At 38.1% G+C, this 24,870-nt stretch overlaps 3 protein-coding genes across 6 annotated transcripts; 2 read left to right on the top strand and 1 right to left on the bottom strand.

The window, feature by feature from the left end:
- The first annotated feature begins 3,402 nt into the window (after positions 1–3,402).
- On the top strand, positions 3,403–4,633 carry nmbb (neuromedin Bb). The gene is made up of 3 exons (XM_044191012.1): positions 3,403–3,814; positions 4,045–4,232; positions 4,361–4,633. The coding sequence occupies exons 1-3, from the start codon at positions 3,649–3,651 to the stop codon at positions 4,412–4,414; spliced, it is 408 nt and encodes a 135-aa protein (XP_044046947.1). The 5' UTR covers positions 3,403–3,648; the 3' UTR covers positions 4,415–4,633.
- Positions 4,634–10,090: 5,457 nt separating this feature from the next.
- tspan3b (tetraspanin 3b) lies at positions 10,091–15,636 on the top strand. 3 transcript variants are annotated; one of them, XM_044190993.1, is made up of 8 exons: positions 10,091–10,269; positions 11,321–11,512; positions 11,746–11,820; positions 12,318–12,419; positions 12,615–12,767; positions 12,957–13,040; positions 14,097–14,158; positions 14,458–15,636. In XM_044190993.1, coding segments are annotated over exons 1-8 (732 nt in total). In that variant the 5' UTR covers positions 10,091–10,206; the 3' UTR covers positions 14,459–15,636. The 3 variants fall into 3 exon arrangements, with proteins under 3 accessions (XP_044046928.1, XP_044046934.1, XP_044046919.1); XM_044190984.1 differs by lacking the exon at positions 14,097–14,158 and having other exon boundaries at positions 10,094–10,269; XM_044190999.1 differs by lacking the exons at positions 12,957–13,040; positions 14,097–14,158.
- A 33-nt stretch (positions 15,637–15,669) lies between these two features.
- Positions 15,670–23,609, bottom strand: pstpip1b (proline-serine-threonine phosphatase interacting protein 1b). 2 transcript variants are annotated; one of them, XM_044190965.1, is made up of 15 exons: positions 23,406–23,609; positions 22,574–22,674; positions 21,998–22,072; positions 21,257–21,291; positions 21,024–21,130; positions 20,554–20,616; positions 20,287–20,379; positions 19,813–19,858; positions 19,499–19,578; positions 18,938–19,036; positions 18,532–18,628; positions 18,188–18,284; positions 17,803–17,891; positions 17,162–17,268; positions 15,670–16,972 (listed from the first exon to the last, which is right to left on the bottom strand). In XM_044190965.1, exons 1-15 carry the CDS (start codon positions 23,436–23,438, stop codon positions 16,841–16,843), a joined length of 1,254 nt encoding a protein of 417 aa, XP_044046900.1. In that variant the 5' UTR covers positions 23,439–23,609; the 3' UTR covers positions 15,670–16,840. The 2 variants fall into 2 exon arrangements, with proteins under 2 accessions (XP_044046900.1, XP_044046907.1); XM_044190972.1 differs by having other exon boundaries at positions 22,563–22,674; positions 23,406–23,435.
- Positions 23,610–24,870: the final 1,261 nt, after the last annotated feature.

Genomic DNA, 24,870 nt, shown 5'->3' with positions numbered 1-24,870 from the left:
TTGTTTTAGTGAGTGATGAGTGATATCTCTTCTGGAAATCTCTTTGAAAGACCTTTTTGCAGGAAAATCATTTTTTTGTATTTCTATTGCTGCATTAAAAACCTACATTAAATGAACCTTCAAAGAATTGTTACTAATCCTATATAATGTTCTTTTATAGAGAAGTAGTAATAAAAGGTTCATTGAAAGATGCTGTATGTGATTAAGAGGATAGATTTCATACTAGTTGTTTTTCATTTATAAATCTACATCCTAGTATTCTATGAAACCAGTACCAACCTCTGTCAAATTACTGTGAATTTGCAGAGCTGTGCCTGAAATAATTTGTTGCTCGCCTTTTTTCTTGTAAATTAAATAGTGTGATGGCTTGTTTGATAACTTTCTTGTTTAAAGGTCACTGGAGTGGGGCACAGGCTCTGCCTCTTTTTAAGTGGGCTGAACTTGTCATTAGTGCAGACGTGCTTTGACCACTAACCTTGTTGCTGTTCTTTACTTTTGTACAATGTGAGCACACTTAAGTGTTCTTGCAATCAAGGTGATTTCAGCTGAGGCTATCCAACACCGGCATGTAATCATACAATATGGCTCAACATATAATCTTAATGTGGATCCCCTGAAGCTCTACCGAGGTACTTGGACTTTGACTTAAATTGAATGCATGCTGCCTTCTTCATTAGACCTCAAAGACCTTGACCATGTTGCCTGTTAGGTGGGGCTTTTTACGACTGCTATTTTCTGCAGTTTGTCACAAAAACAATATGCTTCAGTGGTCACGATTAGACATGCGAAATCACACATGGATTAGGAAATTAAACTCTGACTTGAAGCAGTGTCCTTTAAAACTTAACTGGTTTTTAGATCAACTTTGTACAGTTTTGTTATTGGTATAATGTTAGTTGTGGAATGAGCATGAGCTTCTCCACTGTCAATTTTCCATTATGGTATTTTGAGAGAACAAAGCAGCACCAAGTATTGTGGTATAATTGTGGCCCTTGATCTATGAATCTCTTGTTATGAGCCTGAGATGCAAATATCCATCATGTCTTTTAAGGAAAATGCGGTGTTGCATAAAACTAGGCTCTCAGTTCAACTATTCTGTGAACTTACTGAGAGTGATGCTGTGATGGTCAGACAGTCTTCTGATTAGACTGACATTCAGCTGTGCAGAACTTGTGAAATCACAAGTATGTGTGTGTGAATGCCAAAGGTTATGAAAAGAGCAGGATACTATAGCTGCAGCCCTTCCACTAAACTTGCAACTTTAGCACCCTGGAGTGACAAAGAGGCTGTCTGTCTTATCAGCTCTAAATTAGCAGAGAGAATCAGCAGGTTCTCTTGTCCTCAGAGGACTGATGGTGATCACAGCAGCATGCTGCAACTGGCCAAATGTCATGTTGCTCATTGTAAGGGGCCAGGCCTGGCCCCCAGAGCAGGTGGCGGGTAGAGGGACCTGGGCAGGAAATGACTAAGGAGTGCATCCGGAAAGTATTCACAGCGCTTCACTTTTTCCACATTTTGTTATGTTACAGCCTTATTCCAAAACTGATTAAATTCATTATTTTCCTCGAAATTCTACAAACAATACATCATAATGACAACATGAAAGAAGTTTTTTAAAATCTTTGCAAATTTATTAAAAATAAAAAATGAAAAAAATCACATGTACATAAGTATTCACAGCCTTTGCCATGACACTCAAAATTGAGCTCAGGTGCATCCTGTTTCCACTGATCATACTTGATATGTTTCTACAACTTGATCGGAGTCGACCTGTGTTAAATTCAGCCAACTGGACATGATTTGGAAAGGCACACACCTGTCTGTATAAGGTCCCACAGTTAACAGTGCATGTCAGAGCACAAACCAAGCCATGAAGTCCAAGGAATTGTCTGTAGACCTCCAAGACAGGTTTGTATCGAGGCACAGATCTGGGGAAGGGTACAGAAACATTTCTGCAGCATTGAAGGTCCCAATGGCCATCATCCGTAAATGGAAGAAGTTTGGAACCACCAGGACTCTTCCTAGAGCTGCCCGCCCGGTCAAACTGAGCGATCGGGGGAGAAGGGCCTTAGTCAGGGAGGTGACCAAGAACCCGATGGTCACTCTGACAGAGCTCCAGCATTTCTCTGTGGAGAGAGGAGAACCTTCCAGAAGAACCACCATCTCTGCAGCACTCCACCAATCAGGCCTGTATGGTAAAGTGGCCAGACAGAAGCCACTCCTCAGTAAAAGGACTCTCAGACCATGAGAAACTAAATTCTCTGGTCTGATGAAACAAAGATTGAACTCTTTGGCCTAAATGGCAAGCGTCATGTCTGGAGAACACCAGGCACCGCTCATCACCTGGACAATACCATCCCTACAGTGAAGCATGGTGGCGGCAGCATCATGCTGTGGGGATGTTTTTCAGCGGCAGGAACTGGGAGACTAGTCAGGACCCAGGGAAAGATGAATGCAGCAATGTACAGAGACATCCTTCATGAAAACCTGCTCCAGAGCGCTCTGGACCTGAGACTGGGGCGAAGGTTCATCTTCCAACAAGACAACGACCCTAAGCACACAGCCAAGATAACAAAGGAGTGACTATGGGACAACTCTGTGACTGTCCTCGAATGGCCCAGCCAGAGTCCAGATTGAACCCGACTGAACATCTCTGGAGAGATCTGAAAATGGCTGTGCACCGACGCTCCCCATCCAACCTGATGGAGCTTGAGAGGTCCTGCAAAGAAGAATGGGAGAAACGGCCTAAAAATAGGTGTGCCAAGCTTGTAGCATCATACTCAAAAGGACTTGAGGCTGTAATTAGTGCCATAGATGCTTCAACAAAGTATTGAGCAAAGGCTATGAATACTTATGTACATGTGACTGTTTTTTTTTTTTTAAATCTTTGCAAATATATTAAAAAAAAACTTCTTTCACGTTGTCATTATGAGGTATTGTTTGTAGAATTTTGAGGAAAATAATGAATTTAATCCATTTGGGAATAAGGCTGTAACATAAAATGTGGAAAACGTGAAGCGCTGTGAATACTTTCCGGATGCACTGTACGTATTGCTCTAGAAGGAAACACTAGCTGTCGCCTCTGGCCACACAATTTACACCAAACAGTGCACAACCTCTAAGAAATGATTTCACTGTTTACGGTGCTTTTATTAGTGATTGCAATATACAGTATATTGTGGCATAGCATGATAATGTATATGAGGGACTTTTTATCAAAGAAATATAAATAAATTGCTGTTTGTGCAGGGTACCTCCACCCATAACAGTACCCATCCCCCAAAACTTCTGAAAATCATTTTAGCCTTTAACAGGCGAAAATAAAATCAAACCTCAACCTCCACTGAACATTTGCGCACTGGTATGTTGCTACTTATTTAGTTCGGTGGCTGGCTTGTTTCCAGCAAACATTCGCGTCTGCCCTGAGTTAAAGATGAATCGTGTGGTGCGTAAAAGACGCACAGCCAGAGGCACGGTCCAACGAAACCTTCACAATGAGTCGACTGAATAAAAAATACACGCAACATAAACAGAGTCCACCCCCCGCAGGAGAGCCTATAAAAGCAGGATGCGTCTGTGCAATCCACGACCAACAGGAGACACTTCGAAATTTGCGCCCTGGAGGACAGCTCGCTACTCCGCGTTGAGATGAGAGGGTTTACTCTGAATAACGTTTGCCAGTGTGGCTTATTTGCGTATCTTGTCTTATTTTCTTTCATGTCTTTTACCGCTGCAGTCAGTTTCGACCTGACTGAGCTTAGGAATAAAGTTGCAAAAATCAAAGTGAATCCAAGAGGCAATCTTTGGGCTACAGGTAAGAATCATCTTCTGATCTAACAGCTATGGGCCACTCGGTCATGTTTGCATTGGATGGAATCTAATGAATCTACTGTCATATATTTTTCCCATATAATACATTTATTTTTTACATGATCACATTTTCTGCCTCTAACAATGTTGTCATGTCATGTAAAAGTTAGTTTCTCTCCTCCACGTCTCACTTAATTTAAGTGTATATTAACGACGTTTTCTTTGATTTGGCAGGACATTTCATGGGCAAGAAGAGCGTGATGGATACCCCCCTGCTGCCTTCAGCTGAGGGGCAGGGCGTTGATGCGCTGGAAGTCACCCTGCCCGGGGAGCAGAGCGCTCTCGGGGAGCTTTTCCAAGAGTTCCTGCGGGTGGCCTTGCAAGCGCAGGTAGATACACAAGAGAGCCGCTCGAAAAATCAGGTGAGTAGCCTACCACTACTGTCCAAACGGGGTTTTTAAATTTTTTTATTTATTTGTTTGTTTTGAGCAGAAAAATGACTGAAATGGTGTTTTTGTCTTTTTTTTTTGTTATGGACTCTCTGTTTCAGGAGGCGGACTTGTTGATGAAGATTTTGGAAAGCTACGTCCAAAGCAGAAAGTGATACAGCGGATGAAAGTCTGGCGCGCATGAACACGGAGCCGAGGTCATCTGGCCTCATGGGTTAAAATAAATCAATTAGACACAGTCTACAGTCTCCTGCTCATCATGATTGTAATTTACTGTAACTGTCATACCACTCATGTGCCATTTGCAATACACGTATATTTTACATTGTCTTGTCGTTTAAAGTTATTTATATTAAATAAAATAATTATTTGCACTGCTGTGACTTTGGCAGATACATTAAGACATATTGCTAGATCACGTTCTGATCTTCATCAGCACACAGAAATGCTGTAAGGACACTGATCACTTCATTGTGGCAACGCCGCTGGGTCTCTTCTATTTGTTTACTGAAATATCCGTGCATGGCATTGGAGACAGAAACGATTTTACAGAAAATGTTAATGTCTACGACCTTTAGTGAGAAAAGCATGACTCATTCTTTATTTGCATTTCATTGTGGCATCAAAAAGATCGTAACTACGGTGCACGTGGCGCTTAAGGTTGTAACATGAACAGAGAAGAGTTTCTGTGATTACAGCTACATGTTGGTCTAGGCTTTACAATATGAAACTTTAATATTAAGTTTGACCCTTCTGTTTTCCTCCACTGGGGTCTGGTACATGTGACCATCACAGCCCATATTTATCGCCCCAACACTAACAACTGATTGTTCAGCATGAGTAAGATTTCCAAAATAACACTTATATAAATACAAATGTAGGCAGCTTATATAAATCACTTTTTCTAGTTTCCTGAATAGTTCGACATGAAATCGATATTATCTTTTGTACTTTCCTGTCCTTTGCATAAAGGGATGATCTGTTCTCTCGATCAATATCTGTGAAGTGAGAGGGCCCATGCAGCTTCTTTGCCTTGGGCTAATCCAGTATTGGTAACGGGTAGGCTATTTCAATATCTATCCCACAATGCCTTGTCTGCTGCTTTACCTCATTTTCAAGGTGAGGAATGTGCTCTGTGTCCAAAGTAGTGAGTGATGGGAGGAAACATTGACTATAATCCACTATTCAGATGAGAGAGATTTGAATTCTCTAGATATCCGGTGAACGCCACAATTTTGGCCCAATAAGTGACTCAGAAAAAAGATTCCACTCAGAATAAAGAACACACGCAGTTGCCAGTTTATTAGGTACGAGTAGCTAAAACTAATGCAGTCTAATACAACAGCCCTGCAATAAATCCTCCCTAAATGAAGGTTAACTTTATGGTCACTTTGGAGGGTGCAGTTTGTGGTGCTGTTGAATTGCATTGTGTTCGTGTTTCTAATCATTTGTCTAGCCTTATAAATGGGGTCATCACAGTCACCCAAAATGACCATTAAGTCTACAACTTCATACTGTTGTATTAGTAAATTTAAGGTGTACCTATAAAGTGACATTTTAGTGTATGCTCTCAATACTTCTTTGTTCAGAGTGTTTCAAATAGACCCAAGGCTGGGTCAGTGGAGGACAAAGAAATTGTTGTTTTTCTCTCTCCATAAATACACATCTTAAGCTATCATTATTTTGCCAAAAAACAACCTTGAGATCCTGGGACTTTCAGGTGCGGAACATTGTGCACAAGTAGGTTAGTAGGCTGGAAAATTGGGTACAATTTGATAAATAACCCTGCTCAATAGGCTGCAAGAAATTTAAGTCCCTAAAGAAAAGCATTCAAAACGCAGATGAGGAGAGTGAGTAAGTTAAAAACATACTCTTGAGTGTTCCTTTTGGTTAAAATGTTCCTTTTAGTTAAAAATACTAACTGTTTCTAGGTCTTTGCGATGAAAACATGTTTTAAGAGCTAAAATTCAGGACATTGTGTTGTATAATAATGAGTCAGCCATAGCTTATTATTTTTACTGATAGCACAGATACATAGGATGTGCCAGTCTGTATTCGAATGTTGAGAGAAATTTCATCTTCAAACACAATGTCTTTTGTTAATTAAAATGTCAGGCAACAGCATGTTAATCTGGTGCACAGTGCAGCTCAATGTGTTGATATAATAATTATTAATTTGTGTGCGTGTGTGTGAATGAGTGAACATAACTGCCCTGACATGAATTAAAATTGCAGATCCGAACATGAGTGTGCACAGATCTCCCATAGCGTATATGTGTCCTCACTCCTGGGGGAATGAGAGATTCAATGTAGCATCTCTGTGCTCTCTGTTTACTTTGAATGTTTGCTCATATAAATGCTTCGTTCCTTTATATGCTCAGATTTATCTAGTAATCCTTTATTCTGTCAACCTACACAAATGAACAGCTGCGTGTTTCTAAATTCACAGGAGAGTTAATGCTTGCCAAAGAGAAGACCATTTTAAATTTAAATTCCGGGATAAGAAAATGTTATTCCTGCACAGATATGATTTTATTCCTTTTATTTCAATTTTGTTGGTTGGATTGAATCCAGGCAAAAGTCATTATAATGTATCCCCCAAAATAAATCTCTGTCAATTAGACAGGAGGGGAGGAGGAAGATGAGTTAGAGAAAACTGTGGATTGCACAAAAGTGAATATCAAAAAGATGCCCCTAATAGTTTGTATATTCACTATACATTGCATTGTATCCTGCAGTCACCCAAGCTTGGTAATGGCTAGAATTTGGTATTTATAGATAGTCATTTACGAGAACACTAAACTCTCTGCTGTGATGTGATTAAAAATAATTCAAATAAAAAGTTAATGTGGCTTAAAGACTCAGGAAAATGCTACTGGAAAATAAGTGTATTTTAGTTATGGTATCGAGTGGGGGGAATATGAAAATTCCAATCAGCACAAAACAACAACAGAAGACCACAAGAACTAAATACTAGTCTAGGTTATATTCAGCATGGGGAATCAGTTACACCAAATGCTTAGGATAAAATGAAAGCAACCACCACAGACATTGGACAGCTTGAACAGGTTAAATGGGATTTTTAATACTGATATTTGTATTTATATTGTATGTATTATATCAGTGAGACTAATATTGGCCATCTGGTGTTTTTAATAGCTGCTCTGTCATCCATATCATGGTCTGTTACCCTAAACTGCTGCTGTATGACAAATTAACTTCAGTAGAGGATCAGTAATCTCTTTATTTGCACATATTTTGAGAAAAACAGCAACATGATTTACAGTGTATAATTTGTTTCCATCAAAGTGTTTCATGGACAGTTTTGTCTTTCACTGATGAAAGCTTTGGTTGTAAATGGGTTTCACATGTCATGTGAGGGCATTTTAATTTGAACAAGCATAACAGACAGAAGGACATTGCTCTGTTTACCATGCAAATAGTGATATCCTATCAAGGCAACTCAGTTTGCATTTGTGCAAGAGTGATTTATGATCATTTAACATTTTTGTCACTACATTGAACTGAAAATTTGATCTCCATGAACTACTGTATGAAAATAATTGTCATGTTTTTCATCTGACATGTAAAAAAAGAGCAAAATGTGTAAACTCAACCAAGCCCTTTTGCTTTTTCAGTAAGTGAAGCTATACTCTAGACTATGGTAATTCAGCACAACATTAACCATCACTGTTCATAGTGTATGGTGAGAAATGATTTTCATTGGCTATACAAACTTCAGCACAGCCACTGACATATTTAGTGTTAGATAATTAGTTGTAAGTATATGATCCAAAGTCATAGGCATATGTTTATGCCTTTGAAACTTTTCCTGTATCCTGTCTTCGTCGCCCTGCATATCTGCTTGTTTCTTTGTTTTATATTGTTGTGTTTTAATAATGACTCAGTTTATAGCCAACAGGTAAGCTTGATGCATAATTCACAATGTGGATGTATGTTGTGTCAACAGTAGTAGCATTGGCTTCTACTTGAATTTGTAGCCTAAGGTCTCACTATTGCTCAGTTTGAACACCAAAAGCTGACAAATGTGGCAAGCTTTAACTCAATAAAACCAAGGCTTTGGGCACCAGTCCAAGTCATTATTGATTGAGTGCCCCAAAGCCACTAAGTTTCAATTGAGTAATCAATCTTGCCCTCAGATGAGATAAGCAGGTCTCATAGGTTGTGGATGTGAAACTGGATGTAGTGTATAAAAGTTGTGTGTTTTTGTACAGTAATCTGTGTGGCTCAGCCCCCAGACCCACTGCAGCGTCTATCGTTTTTCAAACCTAATTCTTAAGTTCAGTGTGTGCGCTGAAAAAAAACCTGGTGTTTGTACACAGCCCTAGTTCTGTAAATGGGAAATAAACCAAGTGGCTCGGGCCGAGCCACACAACACTATTCCAGCCATGATTTGTGTGTCAGGTAACATTAAATGACTTGCCCACAGACATTCAGCTTACTTTCTACTTTGCCAAGATATGCTGTTGTTGTGACGTTAGCTATAATAGCAGGAAAGTCGTGAGTATCACTGTCTGGAGCTGGTGTGCTGCTCTGGAAAACGGTCTCGTCCTCTCTGGCTGTTAGAGTCGCAGCAGCAACTGTAGTGACAGTTCACTAACCCACAACTTAGCTAATGTTAGTTACATTACTTGCTGTGTTGTTGTTTGCTCTATATCATGGTATTTTTTTATGGTGTTGGATTTCTCCAGAATCGCATACCCCACCTTTAAGTCTGAAAATGAAATGTCAAATGCAGTTTTTATTTTCAAATTGTTAGAAATTTGTATTTTCATTTTCATTTAGACTTAAATATAGCTTGCATAAATGAAAAATCAGGTTCATTTTCAAATTTTAATTAACTTAATATAAATGCAATACACTTGGGGCTCTGTTTCGCTTATTGCATTTGAATATTGTCCACTGTACAGCAGGTTACAACTTTGAAAATTAAATGTAATAAATATAGTCATAGAACGCCCATATAAGTATGTGAAAATGAAAATTGGATTATTTAATTTTCATTTTTACTCAAATAACATACAAATGTGGAAAATTCTAATGCTTTTGTGGAATTACCTTTTCATTTTCAAGTTTAGATTATTTGAATATAGTCCTGTATACGCTTCCATAGTGTTCTTACCAACTGCTTACACTTGGTACATCTTCCTCTCACAAATTGTATGCCAGTGTAAAACTAGCAATGCTACACTGGCACCCTCTGGCATAAAAACCCATACTACACATGAACACATCTCATTGCTGATGCTGCCTGTCAGTTTTTTGTTCAAGAGGCCATATCTGCAGAAAAATGATAAAACCCTGAAACAAATCATTCGACCAGCATCAGTACAAGCTGTGCACTTGTACTCAAGAGATCATAGCTGAGCTGTTGTGGGCCTACTGCCTACATTCATGTTCTGCCATTAGAAATCAGCACCAAATGTGTGTATATAGTTATTTTCCCAAAAAGTGCTGAACTGCTAAACAGGCAGACTTTGACAGATGACACTCATGATGGTAACAGCACTGTTGCTTCTGATCAAATGTTTCTCATTGCTTATGACATATTACATCCCACTGTATTAATTTAAATTTATTCTGTGGTGTCCAACTACAATTCTCACAACTCTCTCTCATATACAAATTTATATAAAATACACAAGCTTCACTGTTGCCTATATAAATAATGCAATGTATAATATGTTACATTCTTGCAGGGCTCAATGTTCAAATACGCTCCATCAGGCAGTTTGTTTTGACTGGTGATGTCATCGGAGCACGTGACTTACTTTGCAGCGATTTCATTGGTCTAGCCGAGAAGAATCTGCACAGTGGGTTAAAACCACCGAAGCCATTTTATTATTATAACAGCGAAGGTGCAGGTGCATCAATATATATATATATTTTTTATAGTTACAGTTTTAATTTCAGAGCTCACGATACCATGGGGCAGTGTGGAATTACGTCATCCAAAACCGTCTTGGTTTTTCTCAATCTCATATTTTGGGTAAGAAAACGATACTTGTTTGAACAATGTGCAGCATCCCAGTGAGGCCAGGGATGGAGAACATTAGTAAGCTAGCAAACTGCGCCAGAGATGCGCTGTAGTCTGCAGGTCGGCGATAGACGAGCTGCTTCTTGAGCCGGGATATTCACGGACACAGTGTCACTTTTGCATTCACTGTGAGGGCCAGTAAATGGAGAAACTATAATGTGTCGATAGCTAGCTACAGTGTGTCTGTAGCTGCCGCCCACAAGTTGTAGCTATGACGTTATGCAGAAGCTGCTTGCTACCTGCTACTGTAGCGGCTGCTGAGTTGACCTGCCGTGCTATCTGAGCTCCATTGTATCATGAAATTAAGACACTAGCAGAGTTGGATTAAGATATACATAAACATTGAAAACGGAAAGGAAAACAGAGCTCTAAATGGTTTAGCTTAAAAAAAGACGATATGGCCCAGTTCACATTGCACCAGTAAAATCAGGTGTTTCTGTCTTTGCTATTCTTCAGCTGGAGCTAAATAAATATTCTTTAATGCGTGAAATTGGGCATAGTTTTTTTTTTCTTTATCTCTTAAATACATATTAATTTTATTGGCATTACCATAGTTAAATAGAGTATTGACAAAGCAGTTTGTACAAGGTTTACAATGCAAGTATAATAATAATAATAATTGGCAATGTGAGGGGGAAAAATACAAAAACTACTTTAAATCCAACACTATTACAACACTACAGTATATAGGCCTACAGTACTGTACACCTCTTAATGCGCATACAGCACACACTGTAATACACAACCCAACTGAATTACTGTACTGCATATTATATTATAATGAAAGAAAAACAAATCATCAAAAACTAATCATTAAGAAGTAGAAAATAGAATATGCATTATGAGACATAGTTTAACAATTGAATGTAATTGTCATGTGAGACCCATAGAAGAAAACAGACAGAGGATTAAAAAAAATAAAAAGAGGAGGCAGATTTGTAGTGACCTCTTTCTCTCTCTGTCCCTGTCTCTCTGACTCCTGTTTGTCCATTTCTCTCTGCAGGCTGCAGCTGGAATTTTATGCTACATTGGAGCCTATGTGTTTATCACATATGACGACTATGACCACTTCTTCGAAGATGTGTACACCTTGATTCCTGCCATCATAATAATAGCTGTCGGCACTCTTCTCTTCATCATCGGCTTAATTGGCTGCTGTGCAACAATACGCGAAAGCTCCTGTGGTCTGGCAACTGTGAGTATGGACTACTTTGACCTGCACCCTTAAAATCAACTGGATGCAGAGGAAGAATATACATGCATTTCTCTTACATACTATAGGGACCACAAGGAAGACACAAAACAGCTTTGGGAAAAATGTTAATTTAATGGCACTGAAAAAATCATTAGCAATGTCAAGTAATCATTTTATTTCTAACTCACCTTACTAATGAGCCTCTGAACAATGTGTCTTTGTTGTCATTTCAGTTTGCTGCTATTCTCCTGCTGGTGTTTCTGACAGAGTGTGTGGTGGTGGTGCTTGGCTACATTTACAGGGCAAAGGTAAACACTGTCTCATTGGACTACATGAGTATTCTTTTTCACAAGTAAAGTTAAATGAAAGTGGGTCTAAGTTTGCAGAATATGGGTCCCAGATTGAAAAAGATCATCCCTTTATCTTGTACAATATATGAGATTTATAGTTACATTTTGTAACTATATATTGTGTGATATTGTATTTTGTGTGTTTACTTTTATATGTTTGTTCCAGGTGGAAGATAAGATGGGTATAGTCCATAGCATATGTTGACATTTTGGCAAAACATAATATATTGTTGCATGCTGTAATTGTTTCGAAACTTCCTTTGCTGTGATTCATTACTGTTGATTTGTTTGGCTGCTCTCATGTATTACAAATCCTGTTGGGTAAGAGTGTTGCCTAAGGGCCTATATTGTAAATTAGTTTAATAATAATGTGAAAAACTGTTCCTTAGAGATAACAAAAAAAAACTTCCAGTCACTGAACGGGTACAGTAATAGCTGCCGTGTTTTTGTTTCAGGTAGAAGATGAAGTGAATCACTCCATCCAGAAAGTTTACAACGAGTACAACGGCACCAACACTGATGCTCCCAGCCGCGCTATTGACTATGTGCAGAGGCAGGTGAGAAGAAAAGTCTGTTGTGTCAAACATTTTCATTTCGGCAGCTTAAGTTCAAATGTGACATTTTTATGCCTTTTCATGTGTATGTTGGTTTGATGTACGCATATTTTAGATTGTGAAACAAATTTCAAATTGTATTCTTAACTCCAGACTCTGAAGATTTTCCCTCACCGTTTTTTTCTATTCTCCTGTTAGCTTCACTGCTGCGGCATTCACAACTACTCTGACTGGAGGAACATGCGCTGGTTTAAAGAATCCAAGAACAACAGTGTCCCAGTCAGCTGCTGTCAGCCCAGCATCATTAACTGCACCGGCACTCTCACTCGACCAGCAGATCTCTACCAAGAGGTACAAACAAACAAGATACTCGCGTTGGGGCATACTAGCTAAAACCACAGAACAAAGTTCAAGATACGGATGAAAATATATATATTTATATTAAGGTTCTCTGACATTATTGCCTGTGCATTTGTTTTGTAAGATATGTTGTTATGCCTGTGAAACGTCATTTATTTTAATTTATTTTTATTGTCTTAGGGTTGTGAAGCTCTAGTTGTGAAGAAGTTAAAGGAGATCATGATGTATGTCATATGGGCTGCACTCACTTTTGCATCTATACAGGTAAGGAGGACAAGGAGTGTCACCTGAAAAGTGACACCATCAGCAGGGGAAATAGTTTAATTTAGTTTAGTAAAAATTCAAGTCTGCTCAGCATATTTGGACACAAAATGATCATTTTCAGACCATGGACAGTATCCTTGTCTCCTAATAACTATAATCAGCATTAACAAAGGCAGCTCCTCTGTAGCACTTGTCCTTCATGGTGTACTTCTTGTGTGCATCTTGGTGTTGTATGCGGTTTATAGCTCTTTTCATATTTTCTTTTGTGATCCACACTTTCTCTCACGTTTTATATACATTCTTTCATCAGTTCTATTGTTGAAGATATTGGGTGTAAAGTTTCAAACAACCTTCATTGTGTTCTGCTTTTAGTCTTTTTTTTTCTTGGCTGTATTCAATTAGTATTTATGGTTGTATCAACCCCTTTTCCCCACAAGGACCATTAAAATTTTGTCTAATCATATTTGATCCACATAAGGCAAAAGCAATGCCTTATTTTGACACTGTTTAAACTCTAAATTAAATCTTAAACTACATTAAAAGTCCATCAGGGCAAGCAACAAGAGCGGTCAGACAGGATTTAAACACATCACTAGTTTAGTAATAGAATCTAAGTCACTTATTTGGAAGCGAATACAAAATTACATTCAAATTAATGCGTAAGTGACCTGTTGTAGATGTATGTTAGATTTGCATTTCCTGGTTCATCGGTTCAGTGGTCTGACCGCTGATGTTGCTCAAGTGGATTTTGTTGTAAAGCAAAAAAATTGGATTCTGGGTTTGTTATAATCCAAATCAAGGATTGTATTTTGTAGGGAAAAGGTAACAGTAATCCTAAATCTAAGACAGGACTACAGCCAGTGTGAGTAGTTAACACTGAGGTTAATTCATTCAACAAACAGCTGCCTCACTGCAAAACTCTTATTAGATGACTATATTTAAATCAAGTCAAAAGCATGTTTATTCAGAGCATATTTGCAGTAATCTCTGTCAGCACAAACTGAGCTGACAGCAGCTCTGACCTAATTGTGTCAAAGGATTTCTGTTGTGTTACAGCTCAGCATGGTCGCTGCTGAACAGGAAACCCCTGCTCCCAAAGCAGTGACAAAGACAGCATGGCCAGTCACTTCATATTACACTCAAACATACTCATTGTAACATATCATGCATCCTGTATGTGTGAAAAGATTATGCTTCTTTGTTTAACGCCATTTGCTTATACAGTGTGATTTCCCATAGCAGCATAGTGGCAAAAAGAAATTAATCCACGAGATCAAGATGCTTGATTAGATTTAGAAAATAATTGATTAGTTCTTGCTTTTTGATTACACTCACGTTATTTTCCTGCCAAGTTTACTGAAGGGTATAAGGACTCAAATAACAGCTTTTCTTTCGTTCCCTTGCTGTCTGCCTGCAGATGCTGGGCATGCTCTGTGCCTGCGTGGTGCTGTGCAGGAGGAGTCATGACCCAGCGTATGAGCTGCTGGTCACAACCAACAGCTATGCATGAAGGATGCAGCCAGTCAACAAAGCACTCAGAAAATCAAGAGGAGCATCACCGGACATGTCCACAGTAGATTTCAGCTGTAGTTAAATAAGCTCAAGCACACCTTGCACAATTCATGATAAAGTAGCGAACACTGATGATGTGGTTTGTGTGGGCAGGGGCTTCAAGGGGAAACCAGTTATTTATTGACATGCTTTGTAAGTTACTGTTACTTTCACAAATGACCTATTTACAGAAGCCAAAGTTGTATATGGCTAATTGACATTATTGATGTTGATGAAGATTTTTTTTTCCTTACAATTTGGGCTCATCCCCAGTGAGAATGATGAGAAGCAATTTGGAGCATATGTCTGAAATTATGGTTGGGAGTGTTGTATGGAATGTATTTCCTTGTGTGCTAGTTTGCACTACGGTTGGAGCTCTGGAGATATTTCATGGTTGTTTAAATGGAAAATCTATGCTAAAAAGAACATGTACTCCTAAGAACTTGATTTGACCATATTTTGTGAAAATGGAAAAACTTTTTATCATAGAAAGAACAGATTCAATGTTTTTATCTGTCTTTAAATGTTTGTTTGTGGAGCAGCACTGCGTTTTGTCTCTAAAAGCCATGTTTGGTAGAAAGAGTTCTTCATATTCACAAATATTCAGGTTGTGAATAATGTACATTCTGTTTTGGTGCAGATGTTCTTTGAATCAGGCTTCAATAGTGAGGCATTGCCAATATATAAATTGCGTATTAACCTTTTAGTCTCTCTCTTAGTAGGAGTATTATCAGTGTTACCTGAAGACCTGTGTATGTGTAGATTCACTTTGTTACAGTCAGAGAATTCATTATGTTTAGTTTGTTAATTTTAAACCTGCTAGAAAGAACCATGACACATTATTTTATACATTTTTGTGAAAATGTGCGCTGTTTTAATATTTTTGAGCTGTTAAGTTGACCCTTAAATATTTAGCTAGTGCCACAGAAAATATACGACAACACAGTCTAAACACAAAATTGTGTTTAGAGTCTAAACAGTCTAAACACAAAATTGTGTTTAGACTGGGGAACAGGCAGGACATAAATAAACTCATACATTTCAACATGACTGTTTGATTGCCATTTTATCCACATGGTTGAATATGAAAATTTTTATTTATGAAAACGTTACCAGTTAAACCATACAAACAGAAGTAATGATTTGACATTTCATCAGTCACATTTTTGTATTTTGAGCTCCATAAGCTGCTAGTGCTACTATGGTACAGTGGCTGATGATCTTTCCAGGGGTCATACAAAATAGATTATGAACACCAGACATAATTACATATAGTATATGTTGTAACCCTCTATCTTCCCCAGGTTACAAACACAAAAATGACATATACAACCTGAGAGACAAGTATAAGTATAAAAAAATGAACAGTAATGATCTAAGGCAATTGCTGACAGTTATGTTCTTTGTTGTAGAGATAGGCGCTCATTTAAATGGCTGTTTTACTAACGCCATACACACCTAACTTTATCTAATGACAACTCATGATTTATCACATCAAATACAGTGCTTCAGTCAATCAATACAGCTACATTGTCTTATCAGTTGGAGATAAATCTATTCAACAGTTATCTCATCGTCGGTTGTCTGATATTTAGAGTTCACATTGTTGATAAAAAAGTAACTGTTGTCATGCAGAGCCTGGCTTGCACTAGTACAATAATAGTTGCTCTACTATTAGCAACTGAAACTGTTTTTTTGTTTGTTCATCAGACTCACATTGAAAATGTGACTTTGACAGAGCAATGTCATTGGATGCCACTTAAAATGGTCCATCCAAATTTTTAACACCAAATGGTTTATCATTCTTCAATAAGTAATGAAAATAATCCCACCAATCAATTCAGAAATCTTTCTGCAGTTTGACTGTGTAAATAAGCAAGGGGTGTCTGATGAAGACTTTTCTTAACCTTTGTAAATGACTCAAATAACCTACTAAAGGATGTTACATTTTCAATTCAGGTTCAGAAAATCTACAATTTTGGACATCAGGTGGGATTAGTATGAGTAAAGAGCACTCATATAGGAAGCCTGACAAAGATGTGTGTGTATATGAATGTGTGAGTGAAGTGGCATGTGTTTCTGTATGTGTCTTTGCAGGTTTGACACATGATGCATTCTTGCTTGTAATTAAAAGCATATGCATGTGTTTTGGTGTGTGACTATGTGTGTGTTGTCATTTGTCTGTGTGCATTTATCTGTATAATTTCTTGTGTGTGTGTGTGTGTGTGTGTGTGTGTGTGTGTGTGTGTTCAGATTTTGCCCAGATAGTTTCCTGGCACCAGTCCAGTCAGCCCGTTCTTCTCCGCTATCCACCAGCCATCTTCTCCTTGCTCCAACACTCGGACCATGTCCCCTCTACTGACAGACAGTTCATCCCCTTCCTGACCAGTCAGTATTAACAAAGATGACAAATGTTAGTAACAGATGGATGACATTAAAAAGCCTTTCTCACTGAAATCTTTTACCTAAATACCTACATTATATTTTTAACATACTGTACGTAATGGTACTCTGCTATTGACAAACTTGGTTTACTTACTAAGACTAAATAATGCGTTCATAGTGATCACCTGCGCAGTGTATTCATAAAGTACAATGTATCTGTCTTCATCAGCTGAAACTGTGGCCAATGGTGCTGCATACTGAAGGGGTGCATATCCTCCATCTGAATTCTCAACTGAAGCCAGAGTGATAACACGCAATTGCAAATGCAAAACGTTACTTATTTGAGAAATAAGACTTTAGAGATCAAAGATTACAATACATACAGAGACACTGATATTCCATTCAATTAAAATGTATAATTATAAGTGATGTTTCTTCATTCAAACATTTATTTTTTGTTACAAAACATTGAATCCCATAGAAGGTATGGTGTTTTACAAGCATATACAATAGGCTGAATACCAAAAAGGAAAAGAAAAATGTTTCACCCTCATTTTGTGTACTTTTCTTTAGTTCATATAATTCATCTCTATAACTGATTTATACACCCTATTTAAATTGTATTAAAATGATTCACTACTGTATCGTGATGTTATTTCAACACATCTAGAGCACTTTCTTTCTAAACCTTGTTTTTACTATTGTGGTTACTAAAAGGTCAAGTGTCAAACACAATTTTAAACATGTGAATCCATATTCCAATAAAAAAGATCCACTAGGAGCACAAAGAGGTTGAAATGTTCAAGCAAGTGGATGCATTACTTACTTTCGCCAGTAGATGTCCGTACTGATTGAGAAGTTTGAAGACTGTCAACACTGTTGTTCACAGAACTTGCAAGAAAGGGATCAGAGAACCTGAGTGATCCAGGTCAGGAGAGATATTTAGGATATACACAGTGGCCTCCAGAAATATGCTGATCAACAGACAACTAGGTCTAAATAACAGCTGCATGTGATTCTTTCAGATTGGTTGAAAGTAGATAATTCTTTGTAGTGGTTAAAGCAGAAGAAGGTAATGAAGAAAGATGAACCAGGAGCAGTCAGCATTTTCTTACTGCCACAACAACCTGGCAGTATTCATGTGTTATCCTCTTGTACAGTAACAATGCTGTCTCCTCCTGATTCCTCCTCCAAGGTGGATTGTGTCCGACCTCATCATCATGTCTTGTCCTCCTCCTGCGAAATGAGCTTGGCCATTGCTGTCCCTGGACATCTCCGTCTGGTAGTAGCTCTCAAACAATATGGGCTCTGTGAGAGGAAAAAGGAAGCTGCTCATTTGAGAAGTGAGGTCATGTGTTGCTTTCTGTGTGTCTATCGAAAGAGAAAAGCTAGAAGTTGAGTAGCACTCCAAATTGTAATGGAACTTCTTTTTCTCACTTCTCTCCTCAAGGTTGTAGTTTTCTCTGAAGGGCAGATGAGGCTACTCATCTAAACGTTGAGTAGCCTCTAAAACTTTCACATTACGTCAAATGCCTGGCCCACCACAACAGCTCACCTGGAGGCCTTGATCCCGTGCTTTTCATCCCTATGAAATAGTTGTTGTCTGTCGTGATGTCACACTGTTCCAGTATTTTCCTCACCTCCTCGTAAAACTGATTTTAAAACAGGAGGCAATTCCTTTGTAATCAGAATTGTACACTGTTCCTGTATAACTCAATAGGTCTAATTATGCAAACATTTCTGTGGTTAAAACATTTTCATTCAAAGCTAAAAATAAATGAGAAGAAAAGAATGAAGAAAATTAGCATGTATGAAAGGTGCTTTTTGCTAAATCATCCATTAAATGGGTGACAATATGTGCTGTTTACTGTTGCTTTCAAGAAAGAGTCTACATATCTGCAGGGGTTAATTTGGGTTTGTATCCATTTAAAACTATGTAGATGAAGAGAAAGTGAGCTCACCTCATCATCTTTGACACACTGCATGGAGAAATGATTGCAGTGGTCCCAGAGAGCATACCTGAGCATGCTGATGCGATCTCCCTCCAGCTGCTGGAACACCTGAGAAACATGTAAACACCATTGGTTTCTACTGTACCATTTCAAGTTAATATTAATAACTTAATATCTGCAGAGACTTGCTTCTTTTCTCTCTGTTTGTTTTCCCTCATCCTACAACTTGTTGCATTACTACACAGTGGCAGTATCATCTGAATGTATTAGGAATGGTATTTATTGACATGCCAATTGTAGTATGTACCTTGAAAAAGATTAGAACAGAACCTGACTTGTATGATGAAGGATGTTACTGCTTGATTGTGGGCTTCTTGTTCCATTTTTATCACGCTCAATGCAAAGTGTTTCCTCGCTGGTCAGCAGTAGGAAGGTGCTGTGACAGGAATCATACTTTGTGTAATAAAGGGGATGTGATGTGAGGTTTAGTCTGTGTAGTTAGAAGCCCTAGTTCTGGATTGTGAGTATGTTAGAGACCAGTGCAGGTTATAGGAACATAGTCCACAGTACCTCACATGTGCTTTTGTGTGTTTCTTCCCAGTCCTGGCGAACTTTTTCTAGCTGAACAGTGTTGGTAAAGTACAGCTTCTCTGTGAGAGGTTAGCATATCATTATAGATTGTTATAGTTAGACATGAAACACAACAATAAACACAAATGTAATAAGTCAACTTTGTCCAGTCTCTTTCAAGATTTGTTATATAAATAATGTAAAGTGCATAATTTCTGTAAAGTATTCTCTAAACATAGATAATCAGTGGTAGTAGGTACAGTAAATACAAATGTATGCAGCTTAAAAATAGAAATTATAGATGTGAAGTGTACCTGCTTCACTGGCTGCCTGTCTGCATTGCTTGGCCCTGTGATGAGCCTGTGAAATAAATATTACACAGGAAGCGTGACCAGTGTGACAGGCCCTGATCACGTACTGGTGAGACTTCATCACATTAAAACATCATCATCATCATAACATCAAAAGGCCAAAACATGTCTTACGTTTTGGAAAGATTCATTTTGCACCTTTCCTGGATACACTAAAGTTTAATCAGGGTCATTTGGGGAACTGTCTAAAATTGAATGGAATTTATAAGAGATGACAGATGTTACATGAACATACTTCAATTCCTCCTTGCTAGATGCTGCATCATTGCATCACTGTGCACAATTGCAGAAAAGTCACACCACTAAGGTTGCACTGCTATCAACTGGAAACTTCATGAACAGAACTGAAGCGATGGTCATTTTTGTAGTGAGGTGGGCTGCAAAGGTATAGGGAGGTAGCTCATTTTGTTGTTGTACCCTGTCAAAGGTTTTGGATGTAACAGTTGTCTTTTCAGCCCCCTGTTCTGCATCATCCGCCTCCCTGCATCTCAGCTCGTAGTTCTTCTTAGACTGTAAGAAACAGGAAGTACAGGAAGAGCTGTGTAGTGTTTGCTGTTTTTACCAATGGTGGCCATATACAGTATGCCCTTAAATGAATTTCCTCACAATGAGAAAATTAGTCATGTTTGATTTTTGGATTAAATGTGAAACAGTAAATTATATCAGTTGTGGCTGTTGTCCTACCTCCATGGTCTTCCTGTACAAAGAAACCTTTTTCTTCTGGACCTTCTCCATGATGCTTTCAAACTATAAAGAGAGACAGAAGTGTCAAGATTTCAAGCTTGTATGTTATCATTGCAGGAATTTTAGTGGTCCATGCATTTCCTGGCCATTACTTAGCTTTGTAAATGCGTATTACCTGCAGAGGGATTCAAATTGACCATCAAGTTGAGTCAACATTTCTATAATTAATTGTCAACAAAAACTGAACATTGTAATCTTCACAGATAGGACTGATTGCAGGATGCTTATATTATATTAAACAGATTTAATAGGTGCACCTGTACAATCTGCAAACAGATAGAGAAGAATAATTTCTATATGCCTCAAGCTAGAGTAAGCCATCAAACCTCACATAATGTTCATCAGGAGAATCAAACCTCTATATTTGTGTACAATAAGTCAGTTGTTAAGCAACACAAATTGGCCAGTACCTTCTTCCTCTGCTCTTTCTGCCGTTCTCTGAATGTCTCAATCTTTTTCACCTCCTCTTTCAATATATCAGATAGTTGGATGTGAAAGTTCCCAATGTTCTCGATTTCTGCAGCCAAAAACAGCAATACAGCAAAATGAATCATTCTACACTTTATGCAAATAAGAACATTATTAGCAGTATTTAGTACTTTGGTTGGATTTGTTCAGGGAGCAAATGACTGGATGAACTTACGTGATTTTAATTGTTCAAAGGACGCTCTCAAGGTGCTGGGAAAACAATGCACATTTAAGATGAGAGGTAATTCAGTGACCATGCATTTTTCATAGGGCACAAAGAGGCAGGTGATCTTTGCAAACTTAAAACAAACATTTATCCAACATTTTTCAAATTCATTTAGGGCTGTTGCTCAGCATCATGTGTATCCTATTTCTTTCTAAGAACACAATCACAAAGAAGCTCAGTACAACTGTGTGACTGCTGGTGACTTAGCAGCTACAACAGAGCAGTTTGGACTGAGCAAAGTACAAGGTCACCTCCCTAGCACATGCTGAAAGAGTGGTTTGTTTTTTTGTCGCTCAGTATTTTACCAGAGAGCAGGAAACTGTTCAGATAATGTCCCACTGTATGCTGAGAGAGGGGCCGCTGCAGTAGATGATACACACACACTCCCTCCCTTTTTTTCTTTCTGTCTCACAGAAATGTGTGTTTCCTCTAAAAAAGATTATGACTCATAGGTGTGTGACTGATGTTTTGTATTTCATGTTGTTGGTCAGTTTCAGTCAGTAGTATTTAAAGCTCATCACATGGTCTTTCAACAAAATGAATATGTGACCCTTTTCCAAACTAGAGTTTATTCATTTAGTTTTACCAATATGTCGTACGTATATATATCATGAGTGTACAGTATGTGTATACAGTACATATTATTGACATCATCGCCATCAGACTCTGAATGCCAATCGATGTATTTACCTGATCTCTGTGTGTCCTCCAACTTTGCGAGCAATAGTCATCAGTTCCTTCCCATACTTCTCCTCTGCTAGTGCCCTGGACAGTATGAACAGACAGAATAGCATCACCCTGCAGCCTGGAATTTATGTTTTAGTATTTAGTTGTAAAACTGAACTATTATATGTTCCTGTCCCTGACAAAAGGGACACATTATGCATCACTGTATTTTGTCTTTATTTGCAGATACCATTATTTGCACCTTTTAGCCTGTTACAACAGAAGCTTTGGAAGCTTTGCTGTTTTGCATGAAGTAACACAGAGTTTGGTTTTTAAGCCAGAACATCACCATTTAACAACAAGAACCACTTTGCAGTTGTATGTTTTATGTCACCACAAGTTAATTAGGTAGTAATAACATAACAAAGATAATGTTCCTGCTGATAAAATGTTCTCCATTGGCCTGACACATCTTTTGTTCTGGTTACATCTTGAAGTTTACCTTATATCAATCTACTATCACAGACAGAAGTCTTGTCATTCTTTGCACATCATGAATACATGCAATTGCACTAAACCTTAATTTCACCTTGATGCTACCTCATCTTTAAAAGCTCCTCCACATCTTTGCACATTTGCCTTCCATCTCGTAACCTTTGGATCACAGCGTCATACCCGGCATGACAAGTGAATTCAGACCCCTGTATTGAGAAGACACGGAAAAACCTTGAAATGCTGCAATGAATAGCATGGCTCAACAACTATTGCAAAATGTCCTTGAGTCAATCCTGGACTCAATATGTGGTAAAAAAAAAAAAAAAGCAGAACTAGCACTTAGCAAAAATAATTCTATGTGACATGGCAACATACTCAGTACTTCAACAAACTGCCCCTTATGAGCAGAGCAGATTGTCAGATAAGGAAAATGCAAAGAGACGTAGTTCGACATATTACAATAACTTAAAAACTGAGGGAAGACTCACAGCACAGAGTAGGAACAGTTTGTGGGGTTTATGAACTTTGCAGTACTCAGTATTTTGTAATGACAATAAAGTTTAATCTAATCTACTTTGACCAGTACTCTCTTTGTCACGTTATACAAAATTGCCAGACCTTATGAACTCAACAAAGACATTTTTATTTTATAATATGACAAATGCTACCTCTACACTGTTCTACAATTTGGAATCATGCAAGTACAATACTGGTCTATAGAGGGGTGTTATTTATAGTTTACATTATGTGACATCTATGTGGTGTAAATGTGGGCTAATTTAAGACTACAGATGATTGGTATAAGTTAAAATATATGTGAATTCAATATAAAAAAAATCTTAAGATAAATTATTGCATAACTGTGAAGATACCATTGATCTTTCAGTTTTCGACAAGGACAGTTTCAGCAAAACATGAGACCACAAAATATACTTACCCAGAAAGCATCTTTAAACATCAAAGGTGCCATCTCAGTTGTTACTTCCTTGAACTGAACACAGTTGCTTTCCTCAGTATGAACTTCTCTTACAGAACTTAATCACTCACCAAACAATTGAAATGTTGAAGGTCGTGGGATACTTAACCAAGCAGACTGTGTTTAAAGCTGAGTGGTGAGTGGCCTAAATGTCCGTGAGTCATTTTAAATGAGGAAGAGCTTCTGACCCATGATGTCACTAACCACAGTCAGCTCAGCCCATGTGTGAGACAGTGTCATTTTCATTATCATTTGGTGGCTGAAACTGAACGTCTTGTTTGAAGGTTGTGTAAGAGTTTGTCAAACACATCAGCAGATCATTTTGACTGTAGGTTTCTGCTTTGATAATGTAGTCTGTATGCCTCTGTGTGTTTGATATAAGAATAAGAAATTGTTGGTTTGGTCATTTACAGTGACAAACTCACACAGGCGTGCAGTATGGTTTCTGCTGTTGTGAGTACTACTGTGCCTGATGGCTGAAGGTTTACCAGGTGCTAGCTAGAGTGCACCTAGAGTATTGTCTTATATTATTCAAATTATTATAATACGTTACCAGTATGTTAACGCATATAATACAATTCTATTTGAAGTAAATGTTGTGTTGTAAATGTGGTGTTTACTATTTGTTTGTTTGATCGTTTCTCTTGTTCCTTCTTTTTTTTATTCATCATTCATTACTGGACCTAAAACTATGTTACATAAGGCAAATACAATTTTTCACACTATCTCCAAAAGCTTTGCTGTGACACACAAACATTTTCATCCAAATGTTGTTTTGTGCATTCCCTTAGATGACCACAAGGGGGAGACACAGACCTTTCTAAAACATGTCAAACAAATCCAGTATTCAAGTATCACAATGGATCAAACAATCCCATGGCATTGAGTCAGTAGCTCTTAAATCTCCACGGGGGGTCGGACATAAAATCCAAAATCTCTCAATCCAGTTGAGATGAATACAAATCTGTGCCTCGGGCATCTCTCCGGGAAGACATGGAGACACGTGAATGAGCACATAGAAGCTTATTATTGATTTTCAAAGTGAGGAGAAGGACAGACTGCGGTGTCGCTCACCAGTCGCTCAATGAGATGTGTGAAAATCTTTGGCTCTCTCACAAAGCTGGGGGATCTTTCTGTCACACACCTAACGACATGTTAAATCGACAGTACAAATCAATACAGCCAACTGAGAATAATGGAGTTAAGTCTTGCTATTTTTATTTGTTTTTTATTTATGTGCTTTTTTAAAAAAGAATGGAGCACTTTGAACTACAAATTTGCATTTATTGCACCAGCCAGACAAATGTATGATTTATTAATTGATTGATATTCAAGAGCTACTTCCCTGTCCTGTGAAAACATGTATCTGCAAAACATCAACTTTTCATGGGTGAATAAAAAACAGGCCTGTTTTTGGCTTAGTGAC

This window comes from Siniperca chuatsi, linkage group LG1 (assembly GCF_020085105.1).
Source record: "Siniperca chuatsi isolate FFG_IHB_CAS linkage group LG1, ASM2008510v1, whole genome shotgun sequence".
NCBI classification, from domain to species: Eukaryota; Metazoa; Chordata; class Actinopteri; order Centrarchiformes; family Sinipercidae; genus Siniperca; species Siniperca chuatsi.
Note: the sequence above shows the minus strand (reverse complement) of the source record. Positions and strands in the feature narration are given on the sequence as shown.

Excerpts from the sequence above, each read along its gene's own strand:
- tspan3b (XM_044190984.1), top strand. The coding sequence starts at position 10,207 with ATGGGGCAGTGTGGAATTACGTCATCCAAAACCGTCTTGGTTTTTCTC. Across the intron at positions 10,270-11,320 it reads TTCTCAATCTCATATTTTGG|GCTGCAGCTGGAATTTTATG; the intron begins GTAAGAAAACGA and ends TTCTCTCTGCAG. Across the intron at positions 12,420-12,614 it reads TTGACTATGTGCAGAGGCAG|CTTCACTGCTGCGGCATTCA; the intron begins GTGAGAAGAAAA and ends TTCTCCTGTTAG.
- nmbb (XM_044191012.1), top strand. The coding sequence starts at position 3,649 with ATGAGAGGGTTTACTCTGAATAACGTTTGCCAGTGTGGCTTATTTGCG. Across the intron at positions 3,815-4,044 it reads AGGCAATCTTTGGGCTACAG|GACATTTCATGGGCAAGAAG; the intron begins GTAAGAATCATC and ends TTGATTTGGCAG. Across the intron at positions 4,233-4,360 it reads AGAGCCGCTCGAAAAATCAG|GAGGCGGACTTGTTGATGAA; the intron begins GTGAGTAGCCTA and ends TCTCTGTTTCAG.
- pstpip1b (XM_044190965.1), bottom strand. The coding sequence starts at position 23,438 with ATGGCACCTTTGATGTTTAAAGATGCTTTCTGG. Across the intron at positions 18,629-18,937 it reads AGTGTGTCAAAGATGATGAG|TTTTACGAGGAGGTGAGGAA; the intron begins GTGAGCTCACTT and ends TTTTAAAATCAG. Across the intron at positions 17,892-18,187 it reads GGACAAGACATGATGATGAG|GTTCTCTGATCCCTTTCTTG; the intron begins GTCGGACACAAT and ends TGGATCACTCAG.